This window comes from Ciconia boyciana, chromosome 6 (genome assembly GCF_034638445.1).
Source record: "Ciconia boyciana chromosome 6, ASM3463844v1, whole genome shotgun sequence".
Lineage (NCBI taxonomy): Eukaryota > Metazoa > Chordata > Aves > Ciconiiformes > Ciconiidae > Ciconia > Ciconia boyciana.
The window spans coordinates 62,046,951-62,067,104 of NC_132939.1; the positions used below are offsets into that span (position 1 = coordinate 62,046,951).

The 20,154-nt window shown below is 48.0% G+C and overlaps 1 protein-coding gene and 1 long non-coding RNA gene across 3 annotated transcripts; one reads left to right on the plus strand and one right to left on the minus strand.

Annotated features, from left to right (window-relative positions):
* Positions 1-5,314: 5,314 nt before the first annotated feature.
* LOC140653285 (uncharacterized) lies at positions 5,315-11,194 on the minus strand. The gene is made up of 3 exons (XR_012043073.1): positions 10,625-11,194; positions 9,904-10,051; positions 5,315-9,235 (listed from the first exon to the last, which is right to left on the minus strand). It is a non-coding gene; the product is annotated as an uncharacterized lncRNA (long non-coding RNA).
* Positions 11,195-11,245: 51 nt separating this feature from the next.
* ZBTB42 (zinc finger and BTB domain containing 42) lies at positions 11,246-17,417 on the plus strand. Of its 2 annotated transcripts, none has more exons than XM_072865206.1 (2): positions 11,246-11,377; positions 12,716-17,417. In XM_072865206.1, the coding sequence occupies exon 2, from the start codon at positions 12,730-12,732 to the stop codon at positions 14,158-14,160; it is 1,431 nt and encodes a 476-aa protein (XP_072721307.1). In that variant the 5' UTR covers positions 11,246-11,377; positions 12,716-12,729; the 3' UTR covers positions 14,161-17,417. The 2 variants fall into 2 exon arrangements, with proteins under 2 accessions (XP_072721307.1, XP_072721306.1); XM_072865205.1 differs by lacking the exon at positions 11,246-11,377 and adding an exon at positions 11,897-12,018.
* Positions 17,418-20,154: the final 2,737 nt, after the last annotated feature.

Here is a 20,154-nt window from a genome sequence, read left to right on the forward strand (position 1 = left end):
TTCCTTTCCCCACCGCTGCCTGTTGCTGCTACGTGTATTTTTTGCCCGACTGCTGCAAAGGGCTGGGCTCACCCCGAGAGCAGGGCTGCTCGCCGCCGGTGCCCGGTGCCAGGGGCAGATGTTCTGGCGCTGGGAAAGCGGAGGTGCCAGCACTGCCCGTGCCAGCCTGCATCGCTGCATGCACCCTCCCCGATAGACCCACCCAGCATCCATCCATGTGTACTTTATGCCTCTGCAGAAATGCTGGTGCACAGCCGCGCAGACACGGGCTCATTACATACTCTTGAGCAATTTTAACAATTTTAACTACAGAAGAAGGAGCTGAATTGAACATGCGGGCTGACTGCTGCAAACTGCCTGGTTCTGGTTACAAGCTCGAGAAACCAAGTGAAATAAAGTGCAAAGCTTAGTGTATCCTCTCTAAGCCAGTGAGCAAGTCAGGCTTAGTGGGTTATTTGATGATATTTGACTCTTCTATATGAATAACATCTGCAAATACGCTGAGTCTCTTTGGAATTGTTTTTGGTTTAAAAGAATTTATTATTTAGAGCATTTCAATCAGTCCCTCCCTGGCTTGCTGTTTTGGCTGGTCACAGTGTCACATTTGAGCCTTCCCATCCCCTGCCTCAAGAAACATCATTCTCATAATAATCAGGTGTTTGTTACAGAAGCCTCCAAAGACAACAGGAGAGAGCCCTGATACTACAAGCCTACTGCTGGGGGTTAGAAATTAGGATGATGCTAAAGCAGGGAAGAAGACAAAATTAAATGAAGAAAAAGATCCGATTTCCAAAACTCCACTGGCTACATTTAGATTTCTCAGTGGCAGCCAGCTCAGCGTTAGGCTGGTTCACGCATGTGTCCTGCCCCATGTTGGTGCATCCACCCGGCTACTGTGGCAAGGCCAGCCATACTGGCAGCTTTAAACATCCCAGCCAGCCCAAAGGCTCTTTCTGATGTCTGGTCTTTTAGGAAAGAGCTCAGGCAGAACTGTTTGCCTTTTTCACACCAGTCAAGTCACAGGAAGGAATTAGGAGGATGATGCCAGGAAAACTGGTGGCCACCACATCTACCTCCATCATCTCCACCATATGTCTAGAGGGCTTCTGCAACTGCTGCCAGTAGCAGGGTGAAAGCAAGCTTTCTTCCCCATCTCGATCTAGAGATAATAACATAAAAAAGACCATCCTGGGGCAGACCAAAGATACATCTAGTCGAGTGTCTTCTCCTCAGCAAAGAACAGCAGTGATGTGGAAGGATGAATGTGAGAACAGGGGGAGCAATCAGTGATACTTCCCCAGAATATTCTTCACACTGTCAACACAGTGTGAAGAATTTGGCTTTCTAAGTCAAAACCAGTGCATTGTGTTTAACACCTTTTGGTGAATTTATTGACCATGAAATTTTCTCATGGGCCTCCAAACCCATGCAGTCTTGGCATCCTGAAGGTGCTGTACCAAGGAGATCCACACCTTAACCACAGTCCCATAGAGAATCACCTCCTTTAATTCATCCCGAACCTGCCGTCTTGCCAAGTTTATCTGCTGTCCCTGGTTCTCACCTTGGAAGAAAGAGGGAAGGGCTGATCTCCCCATACTGATCTGATCCTGCAGGCTCCTGCCAACCCTCCCTCAGCCGCCTTGCACCGAGGCTGCAAGAGCCGTCCCCCTGCGACCACCCTGAGACTATGCAGGCGTGCAGGTCGACATCCCACTGGTCTGGACAGCAGGTTTGGGATCGGGAATGGTCTCGGACACAAGCTCAAAGATCTTCTCCTGCCTGGGAAGGTCTTAAGCCTCACCCAGGCAGCACGGCTTAATTCATCAGCGCCTGCGAGGAGCACAGATACACAAGTGTGAGGCACCGCATGAGCACCAGCAGCGTGGCAGCAGACAGATCAGCCTGTATGCCAGCCTCTGTATGTGTTTAGACAGACAGCAATGTTTTGCAATCATAATTTTTCCAACCCTACCTCCTCTTTCCTTCCATGCTTTAAGGTAAGCAACCTTAAAAGTGGCTCCAGAAGTGGTCAGAGGCTAAAGAAGAAAGTCCCAGAAAAGACATCTGGGCAGGGAGAGGTGGGAGGGAGGCACATGCCCGTACGCACTGTCACCAGCCTGCCTGCAAAGAGAACTAATATCATTTGTGTGGGATTTTCCTCCCCCTCCCGCAGATCAAAAGGACAGCAGCAATGCAATCTGCTGTTTGTGTAGGAAATGTGTCAGAAGAGGGAAGGAGGGGATACACATGGGAACATCTGCTCTAAGAAGCCACTTGAAAATTAACCATTTAGGTCCTGATCCAGGGAGCACCTCCCTAGCACTAAGCCTCAATGACATTGGGCCTGTGCACGTTCACGGCACCTTCTGCAAAGTCTTGGAGGAGGATGAGGACGATGAGGAAGTCTTCCTCCAGCTTCCTCAGACTGGGCTCCTGTAGGCAGAGTGGAGCCCTTCCTGGTGCTGGTGGGCAGGTACGCGCAAGAGTCACTCTGCTGCCTGCGTTGAAGATGTGGGAAGAGTCGTGCATGGCCAGAGTCACTCCATCTCCATCCAGGCACACCTGGACAAGTGCAAGATCTGCAGCTCAGCTCCCTGAGTCATTGGTGCCAAGAGCAGGGCACGGGGGAGACGGGACTTTTTATCTCATTTGTCTATAGGGCTTTAAGCACCTAAAACCTCCCTTCTGCTCCGCTCATTGTTCTCTCCCTCTTTCTGCATCAGCTGGACCTGGCAGCCTGCAGCTGAAGAGCCCATTGCAGAAAGTTAAAGGCCGGGGCAGCACATCCTGGGTTTTCTCTTCTGTCTGTGACTATTATGGGTGCCCTGGTCCGCCACAGCCGCCCCTTGCGCCCTTTGCATGAAAACTTGTCGCCAGAATAAAATACTTGCTGACCTGCCTTTGTAACATCACCAAATGCAAAGATAAGTCCAGCAGAGAAAAAGAAAAAAAAAAAAAGGTTGTATTCTTTCTTTCTTCTGTGTATAAATTAAAAAACTCACATTGTCCCAGTGCAACGCAGTTGAGCACAAAAGGGAAAAAACAGCCCCGTGTTGTTCTAGGCCAGGCGCCAAAACAACTTGTGCGAGTTTGTGCTGGCAGCGGCGTTCTCCGGCAGAGGGTCCGCGCTCGGCCGCGGCAGTCGTAACCAGCGACCCTGCCTCCCAGGTCACTGAGTCACCTTCCTCTTAGCCCCCCGCCACCCTCAACCTCCCACGCACTTAGGCAAAGGGTTGGGTTTTTTTGTTATTATTTATTTGGTGCATCCTGTAAAACGTGTCCCATGACTGCCGTTTACTACCCAGGGTGGCATACGAAAAACTGCCGTCTCTGTGAAAACATCAACCTTAACCCGGTTTTGGACGCAGTCCAACAAATCCTTTACCCACAGAAATACTTTTACACAAGTATTTAAGTCAACAGGATTCCTTGCATGAGTAAGGGATTGTGGGATTTAGCCTTTACCCATCTTATTTTTCCAGTAAATAAAATGTACTTTTTTCAGCCTCTCTAGAGAACTTCAGGATTTTTATCCTTTCGTTGCTGTTCAGGTTTTGCCTATTTCCCCAGAGCTCCCTATCACTTCAAACACCATTTAACTTGCAATTTCTTTCTTTCCAATCTCTCCTCTATATAAATCTCTCTACGTTTGCCCACCTTACCTGTAGACATGAGTTAAATCGGCAATTTGACCTCCCAGTTAGGAGAGAGAGATTGTTTGGATTTCAGTTTCTGCATCAGAGCCAGTCTTCTCAGTATTGATTCTGCATCAAATGCTGGAACAGCTGCAAGAGTTCAGGTGTAACTCCCAATAACCAAACAAAAAAAAACGAATTCCAGGATTTCTTTTTCTTAACTGATCTTAAAAGGACCTCTGCTTTCCTCTTCTTTCCCTGCCTTCTTACAAGTCTGGTCTAAATGCGAGTAGTCACAAATCCTCCTGCACATTCATCCCCAAGACACAGCAGAAAGCGTGAAAGTATCCCAATTACAAAGGTGTAGTTTGAACGTTGCTCTGGACTTGAGCTGGAGGCTATTTCTGCTTCACTCGGCTGAAAATAAGTACTTAGCCTTTTGGACTATGGAATTAAAGGCAGACATGAGCAGCAGCACATCACTTTGTGTACACTGCTGGCTACGCAAACCAAGGTCCTACAGTTACCCCAGGCAAATGGACCATCTAGGCACATCCTCAAGTCTGGGTCTTGAAGGTCAGCCAAACTAAGGGAGATGTAAAAACCACAGGGTTTTGGCCCACAGCTGCTTCTTAAACGCAAATCTCCTAGTCCATTTAGTGTTACTTTAGTGCATTTCCACGACAGCGGTCCATTTATCCCTTCCTGCTTTGACCAGGTGACATCCTACCAGTGACGCCCGCAGGTCCCCAGCAGGTGATTACCATTCCAGGTTGTTTCCTTTCACTTATTAACTGTTACAGGCTGACCTCAGCTAAGCCTGGTGCCGAGTGTCTTTTGGAAGCCTTTTTTCCAAATGCTCTTTAGTAAGTGTCACCGGGTTGGCCAGACAAGACTGACACTTTGCAAAAGCATGAGGAGTATGTCTTAATGAGCTGGTATTTTTTCCCAAGCTTTTGCACATTTGCTGACACCTCCACTATCCCGTATTCTGAACATTTCATTTCCAAGGGCAAACTGCTAAAACCCTTCTCCTCTATGGGTGCAGGTGGAGCTCAGGCTCTTCGCTGGGCTGCAGGAGGAACTCGGTAACGTAACAGCCTGGATCTCAAACTGCAGCCTGAACCCCTGATGTTGTGAAGCCTGTCACTTCATTGCACGGTGAAGCCATGATGCAGGAGCAAAGTGTTCAGTACACAAGTATGGGCTCTGAAATCAAAACTCTTCCATGGGCAGAGGGGTCTACCTGCAGCTAAATTCAAACCTACTCCCAGTTTCAGGGAGTCCCTTCCCCCTTACTACACCTTCGCCCGGGTGCTAAGCGCTCGTCTCGCCATAGACCCAGCCGGGCGACCAGCTTCAAGTATCCAACTTCCCGTGGACTCCACAGCCATATTCTGAAGCTTAATATTATTCACATATTTCAGTGATTCATTAAAACAGGACTTATACTGAGAGTCTAATTAAGACCAAAGTTCCACATTCATTTCCAGAGCAGTAAAAAGCAAGTTATGTAAACTCGCAGCAAGTAGTTCTTCTTTTACCAGAAGAGCAAGGTAAAAGCATAAAACACATCCATAGGCAAAACAGTAAAGGAGGGGAGCAAAGACTTTGGCAGACAGTACATAAGAGAAGGAAGTCTAGAAAAATATTTTTATTTGCATTTCTTACATGACATTCTCTGGACTTCCCCTCCACCTGGAATACATCAGAGGGAAGTGGAGCGACCAGTGTGATGGCTACTATACAGCGCTGAGATGACAGCAGCTCTTTTTGACTAGAAAAATGGTCTGTCGTGCTTTCCTCATCCCCAGCCTCCCATTTCTCTCTCCATTCCTGGGGCTGGACTGCTCTCAGAGGCGCGGGTTTGGCACCCAGGCTCCCAAAGGAGTTAAGCACAGGCTGGGAGCATGCTGAGCCCAGTTTCTCTCTGCACAGACCTCCCAGATTCACCCCAAAACCCTTCCCATCCAGTGCCACCTCTCCCAAAATCCTCATCCCAGCTCCTCGGACTAAGCCGAGGAGAACGACACCAAAGAAATATTGAAGCATGGTGAAGAGGAGGACAGAAGCCCCTGCTAAACGGACCCAATATGTTTAAAAACTGGTAGTTTATGTATCTGGAGACAGAAATAGTGTTTGTAATGGAAGAAGTGTGGCTCCTTGAGCAGGGGAGGCAGTTCTAGTCCCAAAGGACAGCACAAAAAGGATACAAGGGTGAGGGAAGAAGAAAATACCCAGGGAGGGTAGGGAAGGGGGCTACAAGATGACACCACTGTCAGTGCTCCAAATTACAGAGGGTCTTGGAGGTGGGAACAAGGAGCTTGGTTTTGATTTGCTACGCGATAAAAGGATAAAGAAATAGTAGAGGTGATTGCTGTAGCTATCTGGACGGGTTCAGGAAGACAGAAGTGGGCATGAGTAAGGCCAACAACAAAGAGATTGTAGCAATGATGGTGTGAATTGTGTAGCACATGAAGGTTTTAGTATGGGGAATGGAGAAAAGTGAGATGTTTGGGATTTTATTTTTTTAACTCGCATCTGGGATGCTTATGCTTGTTTATATTTGCTCAGGCTGGGTTGATTTGGAAACCCCGTGGAAAACCAAAAATAAAGAGAAGACCAATATTATATGCCACACACATGAGAAAAAGATAGAGCCGTTTATGCCCTGAGATTGCAGATTTATCTATTGAGGATCACAACACTTGTTCTATGAATATGTTTGGCCAAACCCACAAGTCCCAAGAGAGCATCCTGCTTAACAGACCTTTTACAGACAGTGGGATAGGTACACCAACTCTCTGCCTTACAAAGCTCAGGATAACAGTTGGAGGTAAAATTGATTTATCCTGGGACAAAACATTTTCTGAGGAACTGCTGCTAAGCTGGCACCAGAACATTGCTAGTACTAAGCCCTTTATTCTAGGTTATATTTTTGCTTAGCAAGCATTTCCATTGTGAGATTTCCCAGTCCTAATCTAGCAAAACACTTCTGCAGTATTTAGCCCTGTTTTCTTCTGGGAGTTACTAAAATAAAGCGCATTGTTAATGCGATGTATTATTTGCTTACAAATAGAGCAATGCCAATTAAGAACCTCTCCTTTAATAAGAAATTAGTAACTCTACATTGGACCCTGCCAGTGCTGCTCAGCTTATCTGAGAATACATCAGCTTCTGATTTAAAGACCTTTGTCTGGGCCTGGTAAATCTTACGCCTGGTCCCAAAGCAGACACCAATTTTGTCTCTGACTGTCCACTGTTATTTACAGCCTTTCACTGTCATTCTCTATATATCCTGCTACAAACTTCTATACACCTGTTAATTTATAACATAGGCTCTCAGATTTCCTTCCTGGGGATGGATAGATAAATAAATAAAGCAAATATTAAAAAGGAAATAACTTGCTTAATTGTATTAGATTATTTAAAGTAAATTTATATGATATTCTGAATGTGCCAAAGAAAACACAAGCAACATTAAAATATGGCTGCCAGGGTGATTAGCAAGGGTGAAAGAGGGAGAAAAAAAAACCCTCTCAAAAAGGAGACTGTGCCTTATCAATGCCATACAAATTTCCTTCGCCACTGCAAACTAAGAAGTGTGCTCCCTTTACAGAAAAAAACCAATGGATTTTTAAAGGCTGAAAAAGTACCTTCCATTTACCATTTCTAGAAATCCAGAACACGGCAGATTGTACCAAAACCAACCAGAAGCTGAGGGTTAGGCAAGCTGAGTGAAACTATGGAAGATGAATAGCTGAGAGGAAGCTGTCTCCCAGCCGCTGACAAGGGAGCTGAAGTACAGGTGTGATATTAAATGCCTGGCTGGTTCGGACGGGGATGTTGCAAGCTCTTGCTGCGGAGTTGAACGTGACCTGCACCAGCGGTACCCCTGCAGAGTCCTTTGCGCTCTTAATGCATGTCGCTAGATTAGTGTATCCTTATTGATAGCCGTGTTATAGCAAATACAACAAGTTAATATGTAATTTATACACGCAGCTTAGTGCTATGAGCCTATCCATTTGGTAGGATGATTTGACAATAGAGATGTAAGGTCCTAGCTGCTACAATATATACTCACAAATACTCCAGTGCACACACAGGGTCTCATTATCGGGGAGAAATCAGCAGGACAGCCATAAAACAAATACGACTCACATAAGCACACTGCTCAGGAGACTGTCTGCAATATATGCTCTGATTAATGTCTGGAATGGCAATAGTGCAAGGTAATGCTTCCTTGAGTCTTAGATGACATGCCTGAAAAGACCTTTGGGAAGGTCATGCCCACTTTTATGACTTGACTGCAAATGGAGCAACCCCCTGAATGCTGACCTTGGATTTGACTGCAGGGTAAGCGCTGGAGTAGATTGCAAATCGGGGAAGATCCGTGGAAGCCAATGGCAGCTCCTTCTCTTAACACCACAGGGTTCAGCATCCTTTGGGGTTAAATTCCTCCCTGTTTCAGAGGAGGGAATGAAGCATCCAGTCCTTCTCATGCCCGCTGCTCTCTGCACGGGATAAATCAACCTTTGCAAAAGTTTGGAAGAACTTCTGCAAATAAACCTCACTATGACCAATGCACTGAAAATATCTTCAATCCCTGCAAGTATCAATCTCAGGCCCTGACTCTCCCTCTGAAATGCAACTGGACTACCACAAACAAGATGCCCTACAAAAAAAAAAGGAACATAAAAGCACTGAAATCATGTAGAAACAAACACAAAGAGGCTTCTGCCCAATGCAGCGAGAGAGAAAACGATTAAATCACATGAAAAACCTGTTGCTACCACTTCTGCATTTGGCCAACAAAGAGGGATAGGGAGGCCCCACTCGGTAAATATATACTCTTGTTGGATCAAAGGGGTAAGAATGGAAATGAGTCCTCAGGCTTTATGGACCTGATCCAGTTGGTTTTTCTACTAATTTCTGTGGGCTTTGGCTGGTGTCCAGGCAGCATAAACAACCAGGAGCGGGGCTAGCCCTGATTTTTACTCTGCCCTAAACCTGGGCTTTCTGCTCAACTCTAGAAGGCTCCGTAAGCAGCAAAAGGCTCACTGGCACCCAGAAGGGTTTTAGCTGGGCCCAGGAACGCACATGGCCGCACAAGGATGCCTAACATGGTGGCTCCTAACGTCTTCCATCAGTCCCCATTCATGTTCGGCCGTCCTCATGTTCAGCGGCACGATGGTCGTGATCTCCTCCGAGCATGGATGCCGGTTGGGGAGTTTCCTATCGGCCGAGCAGCTGCTGCCTGGCTCTGTTCCCTTGGGGAAGGACTGAAAACGGAGCCTCTTCTCGGCTTCGTGGTAGGGGAGCCTTCAGCCTGCAAAGGGCTCAGGGGCCCGGGCGATGAAAGCAGACGGTTTGCTTACCATGGCGTGCTTTCACGAGGGCCTTGAGAAATGCAGGAGCTCTCAGAATAAAGTTTCTGGGGCAGTTCTTCCTGTTGCCTTGCCTCCAGTAATGACTTCGGGCTTGTTTACATTAGAGAGTTGTACTACCAGTATTTTATACAACCGTAGTTAAATCAGCACAACACCTGTATTGTATCTATCGTTGCCTTGGTGTGAAGGTGAGTATAGTATTTCTGAGTCCTGAAAAAGCAAGCCAACAACGCGCAAAATGGATACCTAGAGAAAATGGGAATGCTGTTGCATTTTCTGACATTTCAAACTTGGTAATGACCACAGACTTACTGTGAGACTGTAACTGGTTTACTAAAAATAAGACACTGCCAGATTGTAGACAATTATTCCTAGCTTACAGCACCCAAACAGGAATTAAAACTGGTTCTTTTTTTATCTTACTTTTTCACCCCTTAGTATTAAAGGGGAGAGGGAAAAATGAACAATGAATTACACAAAATAAGGGATTTCTGCCAAGCAGCATAATTCATATGAATACAAGAGACTGCCTGACATTCCCAGTGTACAAAGACAGCGAAACTCTACAAGCCGACAAATCCACAGAGTAACTTAATGGAAACCGCACTTGCACTTTGGGGAAGAAATTGTTCCACTTTTGGTAGAGCCTGTATTATCAGGCTGTGACTGTGGGATAATACCGTCTTTAAAAGGACAGAGAGCTCCCGTTCCCCGATCGGGTCTGCGATCGTGGACAAATAGATAAAGCTCTCAGCTTTACTGAACGGTGACAGATTTAACCCCAGGACCTTTAACTCTTTTGCTGGCACTGGGCACCTCTGCATTCTGGGCTGGAGTTTCCCACTTTGAACGGTTCGGATGATAGTATTACCAAATACCTGAGAAGAGCTTTGTGACGATGCAGTCGTTAATGCTCAAAAACCACGCAAATATCCTGGCATTCGCTGCCAATGGAGTTAAATAGTTGAGGTCCGTGAGAGAAAAGTGGTGTCGGCGATGCAGACCCTGACTTCTGTGACAAAGAGCCTGAAGATAAAATATCGAAGAATGGGATTAAATTAGTAACAAATATACCAATCAATAAACCTGATGTTTTACGGTGCTAATGCCACCATTGTGCATTGGAGAAGACATACATTAAAAAAAAAAAGTTACTATCCTGCGGATGTTATAATCTAGACAAGGCAACCTAGAGGAAGGAAGAGAAAGGAGTTTCCCTGCTCTACTTGTTGGAGGCTCAAGCACGGGCTAGAGACTCCGACCGGCACCACGCAGGGTGTTCGCAGGGGAGCGCTGACGTGACCCCAGTGCTCCGCTCCCCCAAACCTACGGGCACTCTCAAACGCATCCCTTTTGCTTTTCAAGGGCGGCGAGACCCTAAACATCACCCTCCATCCCGAGCCTCAGCCCATCGCTTCACGCCCGCGGCCGCCTCTGCCTCCCCTCCCGCCACCGCTGCAGCCCGGAGGCTCCGGGACAACCCGCAGCAGCGACGTTCCCCCCGCCGGCCCCGCTCCGGCCTCCAGCGGGGCGGGGGAGGCGCCCGGGGCTCCGGCAGCCGGAGTTGTGCGGCGGGTTTCGGCGGCGGCCGGCTCTCACCCCCGGCGCTGCGCTGGGAACCGCGGCCGGGCCCCGGCCCCGCCCGCCGGCCCCGCGCTTCTCCGCTCTCTCCCTCTGAAGGCGCTCACTTTTGATGGGATTACAGCTAATTAAAATTTAAAATTCAAATCAACTATCGAAAAGGTCATCTTGAAAAATCCGTAGGCATCTGGTATTTATCAGCTGACGCGCAACTAAAGATAAATCCGGGGGAGCGCCTCGCCGCCTCCCGCCCCATCCCCGCCGCGGGGCAGGCGCCGCGCAACTCCCGCTGCCGCGCTGCCCTCCGCGGAGGCGGCTCCGCTCCCCACCGGGCAGCCCGGCCCGGCCCACCCCGCCGCCCTCCGCGGCACGTCGGGCTGCAGCGGGCGTGCGCGCCCTTTCCGCGGCGGCGCAGCGGAGTTGGGAGCGGGACGGCCGCGCTGCCAATGCAGCGGCCGCGAGGGGGGGAGGAGGAGGAGGAGGAGGAGGAAGAAGAAGGGGAGGAGGGGGGGGAGGGCGCAGCCGGCAGCGCACACCGGCCGCCGCCGGCGGGGCTGGCCGGGGTGGCGGGGGCTATTGTGTGCACCAGACGGGGACACACACACACACGCACACGCACACACACCCGCGGCTCGGAGGGAAAGTATCGCGAGAGCGGCCGGCTAACAACCTGCTCCACAACACCGCCGCGCCGCCGGCCCCGCGCCGCACCCGCGGAGCGCCGCGCACCACCGCGCACATGCGGACGCCGAGCCCCGCCGTCGCACGCCGGTGAGTACGCGGTGAGCCGGCCGGGAGGGCCAACCTACACCCCCCCCCCCGCCCGCCCCCCGCAAGGGAAAAGTCCTCCCTGCAAAGTTGGGGAGCGCGGCTGCAAAGGGGGGGTGGGGGGGGGCTCCGAAAAGCAGCTCCGCGGTGCCCCCCCCCCCCCCGCCCGCGCTGCGCGGAGCCGGGCGCCGGCGAAGGTCACGGCGGCGGGCGTGGGGAGCAACTTTGCGGCGGGAGGTGGGGTCCGGGGTGGGGGTGGGGGGGAGTATTGGGGGGGGCGGGCTCGGGGCAAGTTTGTGGGATTTAATCGCGGGCTATAAATGGGGCTGCTGGAACTTTAAAAGGCAGCAAGCTGTGGTTGGCTGGTAGCGAGATTTGGAGTAACATATGGCATTAAAAGGCGCACAGCTGGAGGTAGCATTTCCATCGCAGTGAAGTCAGAGCAGCTGACTCTCCAGCTTGCGGTGTAATTAGCAAACCGAGCACTCCTCCTTCCCTCCCTCCCTCCCTCCCGCCTGCCTCTCTCCCTCCCTCCCTCCCTCCCGCCGCGCCTCGCTCGCACTCGCGCACGCACCCGCGCCCGCGCTCCCTCCTGCCCGCCCGGCTCCGCGCCCGCGGCCGGCTCCGCCGCGCCCCGCGGGAAGGTAAGCGCCCGGCCGCGGCAGGTAGCCGGCTGCAGCCTCAGCCCTGCCCTCTCGCCGTCCTAACGCCGCTTATTTTCCTCCTTGGCTTTTAATAACTTCAAGGGAAACTTTTTCCCTTTATTTCCCCCCCCCCCTTTCGGCATGCGGGTGCGGGGCCGGGGCCGCTTCCCCCTCCCCACCCTGCTCCCTCCCTGCAAAAACGCCGCTTCCCCAGCGCCAGCCGCGACTGTTTTGTTGTGATTCGGTGCATAACGACTGAGGATAAAGTTTAAATGTGCGTGTGTGTATGTGCGTGACGTGGGTAATATGCTTTATTAAAAGATGCCCTGAGTTAGCGTTGCTGGGAAGACAGCCTGGGAGTTTATGCTTTTGTGTGTGTGTGCTTTCCTTCTCTTAATTTTATTAAAGTGCTTAGTGGGAGAAACAAAGGTTGGAGGGGCTGCTGCTTTACTAGCTTTTGTTTACTTACAATCAAGTTTTTCCTGTTCGGAGCAGGTGCGAAAGGATGAGAAGCATGTTGTGTCGGTTTTTTTCTCCCCCCCACCCCCCCCAGTAAAACTATTACAGACAATTAACAGTAAACGTTATCTCCAAGGCTGTTTCTTTGGCTTGTGTTACCAAAAAGCCGATCTGTTTGTTACAGCTGCTAGGAGGCTTTAGTTTACAGTAGCATTCAAGTTTTTCCTGTTTTGAACAGGTTATGAAGGAAGAATGGAGTTTCCAGACCATAGCCGCCAGTTGCTGCAGTGTCTGAGTCAGCAGCGTCACCAGGGCTTCCTGTGTGACTGTACTGTTTTAGTTGGAGAAGCTCAATTCAGAGCTCACAGAGCCGTTCTTGCCTCTTGCAGTATGTACTTCCATCTTTTCTACAGGGACCAGTTAGACAAAAGGGATATTGTGCATCTGAACAGTGACATTGTCACAGCCCCTGCCTTCAGCCTGCTGCTCGAATTCATGTACGAGGGAAAGCTGGAATTCAACAGTCTCCCGGTTGAAGATGTGCTGGCTGCGGCTAGCTACCTTCACATGTATGACATTGTGAAAGTCTGCAAGGGCAAGTTGAAAGATAAAGAATTATGTTCGGAAGAGAAGATTAATGATGAGGCGGCTAGTTTGGAGAAAGCGGAGCATTTTCTAGACGCCGGAGTGCCCCTGGTCCACGAGTTTGACCCAGGAAACAAACAAAAATTCAGCGTTGCAGAATACGAGAGAGCAGCAGGCAAAGAAAAGGTCAGCAGTCACCCCGCCTGGTCCTCTGATCATATAAGTGTCAGCTCTGTGCCGACAGAGGCAGAACCGTGCGCCACAGCAGCTGGAAAAACAAAGGCTAATGTCAATAGTTCCACAGGACCTTTGTCCCAAAGGTCTGTTAACCATCCCCTGGCTTCGAGTGATGTGGACTGCGCGCTGGATTTGTCTTTCAAGCCCGTGCCGGGGAGAGATTCCTTACACCCCTCCTATGTCTTTGGACAGCTGGCTTCCGACAGCCAGCAGCAGGGTACCGAGCCACTTGTTAAAGATGAACAAGACTTGCTGTCAGATCAGGAGGACGGCGAAGCCAGGAGTCCGGAGAGTCAGCATTTTGGGAATTCAGCCAAAAGCCTAGTGACAGGGTTAGGACACATGTTCGCGGGGAATGGCAGCTCTCATGCCCGAGAGGAGGATATAGATCAAGAGCGAGACGAGAGCGAGGACGACATGGATTCGTCGGACATCTCCTCCTCGGGCGTCCTCGTGCCTCCCGGGCATATCTGCATTTGCCCCCTCTGTAGCAAGGTGTTCCCGAGCCCGCACATCCTTCAGCTGCACCTGAGCTCTCACTTTCGCGACAGGGACGGCTCCCGGACCCGCCTGTCCCCCGACGGCTCGGTCCCCACTTGTACCCTCTGCGGAAAGACTTTTTCTTGCATGTACACGTTAAAGAGGCACGAGAGGACTCACTCGGGGGAGAAGCCCTACACCTGCGGCCAGTGCGGAAAGAGCTTCCAGTATTCCCACAACCTCAGCCGCCATGCGGTCGTGCACACCAGGGAGAAACCCCACGGGTGCAAGTGGTGCGAGAGACGGTTCACGCAGTCTGGCGATTTGTACAGGCATATCCGCAAATTTCATTGTGGCCTTGTAAAGTCCTTAGTTGTTTGAGATGCGTGATTTTTTTTTTTTTAAGTCCCTGTCCCCCCGTCCCCCCCCCCCCCCATCGTTTTAAAACAAAACAGGAAAAAAAGGCAGCATCTGAATTTTAATTTTTTTTTCCCCCTTCCTTTATTTTATTTTGGTGATATTCACTTCAGGTATATGATCTTTAAAAGATGCAGAGGTATACACTCCAGAGGCCTTTTAATGCAATCCTTCCACCTTTCCATCTCCCCCCTTCTCCTGCCACCCTCCCTTCCCAGCCCTGTCCTTTAGGTCTTCTCTTGCGCGCCCATGTTACATTATTAATGTGAAATGATCTAAGTAATTCTGCAGTCTGTTTTCATGCTGGAAGTACTTGCTTCGTGGTCAGGGGTTTTTTTGGTTGTTTTTGTGTTTGGGGTTTTTTTTTTTTGTTTCAAAAAAGATTATAATCAAATTCCAGAGAAAAATTTGGATTCCATTAAGCTCCCCTAACGTTCTCTGCGTGTTGCATAGAAACATCTGAAGAGATGAGCTATGATTTAAATACATTTCAGTGTAGAGAAACTTGTCTGCATATCGCAGAGTGAGTGGCCGTACTCTTATTTTATAGAGCTAGACGAGACCTTAAATTGGCCCCGATTGTAAAGGGGGTTGAGGATTCCTGGCTGCGTCTTTGGTACTGGTCATTTTTTGTTCTCTTTATTATGTTAGAATAGTTCTGCAGTCGGTCCTAAAATCTGAATGAGAAGTTTTTGCCTCGGGACTTGACTTAAATTTTCCCTTCCACCCATCCCCATCTGTGGGCTGACCTACTGAAAAGCTGCTTTTGAGCATAAAACGTGGACGGAAAAACTCCTTCTGTCTGCGGCGTATTCACTCCCGAAATATTGAAGGATGTGCGCTAGGACATATGAAAAATCATAGGATACGTGAGTAACTTCATTCCCGGATCGACACCCGGGGGCTGATCCCGTCCCCCCCGGGAGGACAGCAGCCCTGTAAGCGGCTCCTGGGCTGTCTTAGTTCAAGCTAACTCATACCACGTGTGTTAGGAGATGCCCTGCGATCTTCTCCAAAAAGTTTGCTGCTATGTGAAAATCAGCAGCTCAGAGTTTTATTTATTTTATTTTTTTTATGAAGTTGGTGATTCCCTCTGGGCCAAATTCTGTGCAATGGCTGGTATTTCGAAGGGGTAGTATGAAGATAAACCGCTGGAGGGAAAACGTGGCCCAACTTTCTCCCCCATGTCCCACCTTTTCAGGGGAGATTTTGGGGGTATTTTTAGGTGTGGGGTTTTTTTAACTTTGTTTGTAAACTGAGGCTGCCTGTAACTTTAACCAGTTTTACTCCAAATAACTCAATTACTTGCCTAATAGAGCATCCTTTGGTCTGTGCATGTCGGTAAATATCAGATTATTCCCTTCCAGTCAAATTACCCATACAAGGTACATGTACACAGGACTGAAATATAATAATAATAATATCGGAGGGTTTTGAATGTTGTTCTGCTGCATTAGCGTTGCTTCACCAGCTTTCCTGACACTCCTGGAGTTGTTTTGTGAAACTTAAGTGTTTATTTTAAAATGAATTTGAAGCACTGAGTTAGATTATTTTTAAAAGTTGTGCTTAAAATACTGTATTTCATCTTATGAAGAAAAAATTTCCCAATGCCTTCCTCCTCTGGTCCAAAAACTGAGCACTACCTACATAAAATAATATGGGATTGATTTTTTTTTTTAAATAAGTACTTCCTCTTTTAAAGAAAATCAGGATCTACTTGTTACAGCCTCCTCTTACTATTCATCTCTTAAACTATGAATGTACATGTAATGTGAAATTTTGCTTCTATTTATAGTTTTGGGTTTTTTTGTTTTCAGTCTAATTTCTTGACTGTAAAATATTTTTGCTGAACCTGTTACATATGAAAGTTGTGGGAGAGTACTGTATCTTGAACATAAGTGGCTTTGGTACTGTGGTCTTATTCTACTTAATCATTTTTTTTCTTCCTTTTTTTTTTTCGTTTTTGCTGTGATTGGAAATAGCACTGAACAAAATCTACTAAAATTAAGTTATTTTTCTTTCTACTAAAATTAAGTTATTTTTTTTCTCCTGAAGATACTTGATATAGTATTTATTAGATTTTTTTTTTAAGTGGAATTATTACTGTTAATCTATTTCAAAACTAGTTAATTTACACTTCACTTTAAATTTTATAACAATGGGTTTTGCATGTTGAACAACATGTAAAGAGTTTAATGTAGAGTCAGCATTACTGAAGCTGGTAACCTTAATTTTGCATTCTTGTGACACTTTTTTTGCATTTCAGTCTTCAATTACTGTTTCTTTTTATTTTTTTTAAGATCATAAAATAGGATGTGCCATAAGAACATCATTAGCGTATGGAGCAGGGAAAAGTTGAAACAAGTTTGTGTCTGATCTTAGTATAGAAATAATTCATTAAACTGATGCTATGAGCATGCTCTGTACTGCAGTGAATATGGGGCAAAAGTTTTTTAAAAAAAGAAAAAAAAAGAAAAAAAAAACCCCCCGACTTTCTCATTCTTTACTACATCATGAACCCGCTGTTCTCATAGTCTGGTATTTGTGTTCCCACTCCTCATAGCTTGAATTTCTAAAGTAAAAAAATGTTTGCACTTATTTTTGTTCTTAAGGTGACTTTTTTTGGCTATCTCTCTGTGTGTCTCTCTTATTTTTAAGTTGCAATAGCTCGGAGCATGTTTTCAAAATGGTTCATGGCTCTACAGAGAAGTACTAAAAACATTGCACACTTATGCTTGTCTCTTCATAAACTATTTCACTGTGGGGCGGTTTCTGTCTCTGTAGGGGACGGTCCTGCCCCGCATTTTAAACACTGGATTTGTCTTCTACTGCAAACAAATACTGTGAAGTTAATGTAAAAAAAAAAAAAATCATTGATATTTTTAATTGTTTTTAATCTTGGTGCAGTTCAGATTAAATATGTATATTTAAAGACACTAATTTTTGTGGGAGAGTTTTATAGTATACAGTATGTAGAAAAGCTATTGGAATGGAATATATTTTATAAAAACGTTCTATCACTGTTTTATAGTGAACTATTTTTTCTTCAGTGTTAGTGTAATACTGTTAGTCTAGATACGACAATCGCAGGAAGAGTGATTCAAGCTACTGTTAGCGCTTAGTTTTGCGTGGAGTTCTGTTTGCAACTGTATTGGTATGTGCTGTACAATGTGACAATCGTGACTAGGATTGTTGTCTTTATAAATTTACACAAAATAAAACGTGCTAGAGTTGTAAGCTTGAGCCTCCTCCTCCTCCTCCCCCTCCCCCATTTAGAAGAAGGGGTGTGGTGTTTGGGGTTTTTATTATTATTTATTTATATTCATTTTTATGTTATTATTTTTTATTATTAATATTTTACAGGTGGTTGTGCTGCCTTTTTAAAAATTATTATGATATACTCTAATAATTTATTTCTTTTTCAGGGCCACGTGGAATTTTAGGCATGTGAGGAGCTGCCGTATCTTGGTCAGAGCCTGACCGAGCGTTTCCTTAGTCACTGGGCAGGGCTCAAACCAGCACCACTTCTGCATTTTAACCAGAGTACCGGGGAGGTTTGAACGGGCTCGGCTCTCGCTCCGATGCCCTGAGTGAGCCTCGGGCCAGCCCTGCCCTGAGCGATGCTGCCTTGCAGCCGCAGGCGGGTGCAGGGGACTGGGTGACAAGCCTGGGAACGCAGAAGCGATGCAGCATGCGAGGACGGCCCGGCAAAGGCGCCGGTGCCTGCCAGCATCCCAACACCACCGGGCTGACCAAAGCCACGTTGGCTAACTTGTGTGAAGGGGTTCTCTTAAGCGCCGAAACTCTCCCAGGCTTGGGAGAGCTGAGGTCTGACCCAACTCCTGCTAATGTTCGCCTTAAAACTGGGGTTGATTTAGCAGGAGCTGGCATTAAGAGGAAGAAGACGTGAGCTGCCCGTGCCAGCTGCTGCTCGGGGAGGAAAGTAAGCTGGTGGGTAGGTTTGCACCTGTACTACGCGCACTGCATCTTGTATTTCTTAATTATTTGGAGGCGAAGGATCCTGGTAGAATCGGACTGCCTTGAAATGGTGCTGGTTGAGAGATGGGCAAATTACAGTTAATGCTGGTGTGGAGGCACAGCTATCTCCCCTCCTGCTATCACGTAGCCGCTTCTTTGCAATCATCTCAAAATAGGTAGGTATTTCTTGCGTTCAAGCATGTGTCCTGCCTCGCGGAGCGTGTGCCTCTGTCCCCATCTGTGGGGAGGGTGAAAAGCTGCTGGAGATGTGCAGCGGTCCTGCTCCAACATGGTGAAGTGTTAGAAACTATAAATATATATATTTTTTAATTTCTACCATTGGGGGGTGGGTGTCCTTGCAGCTGCTTATTTGTAGCACTCTCTGTTTTCACTCTTTGCTGCTGTTGTGGATGTATGGAAGAAGATTCAAAGGTGCTTTATCCCCCCTGCCCCAAAAAATTAACTAAATGTGTCCAAATCCGGGTGCTGCGTTAGGGAAGGGGGAAGCAAAAGGCTTTTCTTTGAGGGAGAGGGTGCTCAGAAAGAAGCGAGCTCGAAGCTAAACCTGGGAGGTGGATGGCTTGCAAACAGGCTATAAATAACCGTGAGTAGATTGAGGAGAGCAGCCCACATCTACTCTGGCATGGGCATGCTGTGCCCATTTTCTTTGTTGATAGCAATTGCTAATGTGAATTCTGGCACTTCAAATCCTGATGCCTGTTGTTCTGATAACATAATTAAATCTTAGGAATGTGAAATATAAAAAGCTTTGAGAAGAAACCAGGCCACTAAGCGGATACTGGAAAGGGGGGGTGTGGGGTGTGTACGTACCGAACAAGTGATGGGATCCCTCCAGGCAGGGTTCCCTGCCTGCCAGCTCGCAGGTATGCTGGGAGTCATCCTGCCCTTCCCTGCGGGAAAGGGGGTGACCCCTGGGGAGCATCTGCTGTCCTAACCCCGGGCTGCAAGGGCTGTCATCTTCCAGGATTACAGCAGGTAATGGGCTCCTTAGGTGGCAAGGGTCAGCCCTACCAATGCCAGCAGATTGGGTTCCTGCCACCCTTGCAAAGCCCGGCTCTCCTTGGGGTGAGTGGTGTGAAACGTTTTTATTTATTTTGTAACTTTTGTTTTGAAGTGCTAAGTGCCTTCTGGAGGTGATCTGGCCCTGGTACACACAGGGGTGGCTGTGGATGTCTGGGTGCATCTGGCCATGTGTTGCCGAATGCCACTGTGCATCCGGAGACCACGGAGGAATGGCTTTTTCCTAGCTTGGGTGGTGGGGTGCAGGTTTGGACCGAGTACCTCACAACCACTCAAGAGTTCATGCTGACCCATGGGGTTGTCACCAGGTGAGGTCCCTGGTGCTGTTGGATCCTACGTTGTGGGAAGCAGGGTGTGGATGGACCATATTTATTGCTTAAATTAGATACTTGCAGGTGAAATAAGCCTCCAAGCCTGTTAATGAGGGAGGTCCCAGTCCCCATGAGAAGTAGTTGGGGTGGAGGGGTAGAGGGATCTTTGTCTTGTCCACCTTGTTGGTAGTACCGTCACCATCCAGCTTCTACTGGTGCTCAGGGCTGGATCGTGCCACCCTGAGCTTTGCTTGCCAGTGAGTGTCTTTCTGTGCCGTTTTGCTGAGGAAGGCGCACAGCAGAACATGAAACAGCAGCTGTTATCTGAGGGAATCAATGGCAGGTGTGACCCAGCAAAAACAGCCTATGTAGGACAAAGCTGGGCTCAAGTGAAATGGAGTCGAGCCTACGGTGCAGTTGGTGTGTGAAAACGCCTTGTCCTGGGAGGAGGAGGAATCGTGAACGGGGCTGCGAGCGACCTGCCTAGAGAACATTTTGTCTCGAATGACTTGATGTTTTGTGCCGGTGAGGACCTGGCTGGAAGTGCCACGGATTGAGCAACTTTGTGCAGCGAGGTGTCTTTCATAATGACAGGACAGAGGGATCCTGGTTTCTTATTTTTCACACG

Coding starts and splice junctions, on each gene's coding strand:
- ZBTB42 (XM_072865206.1), top strand. CDS start 12,730: ATGGAGTTTCCAGACCATAGCCGCCAGTTGCTGCAGTGTCTGAGTCAG.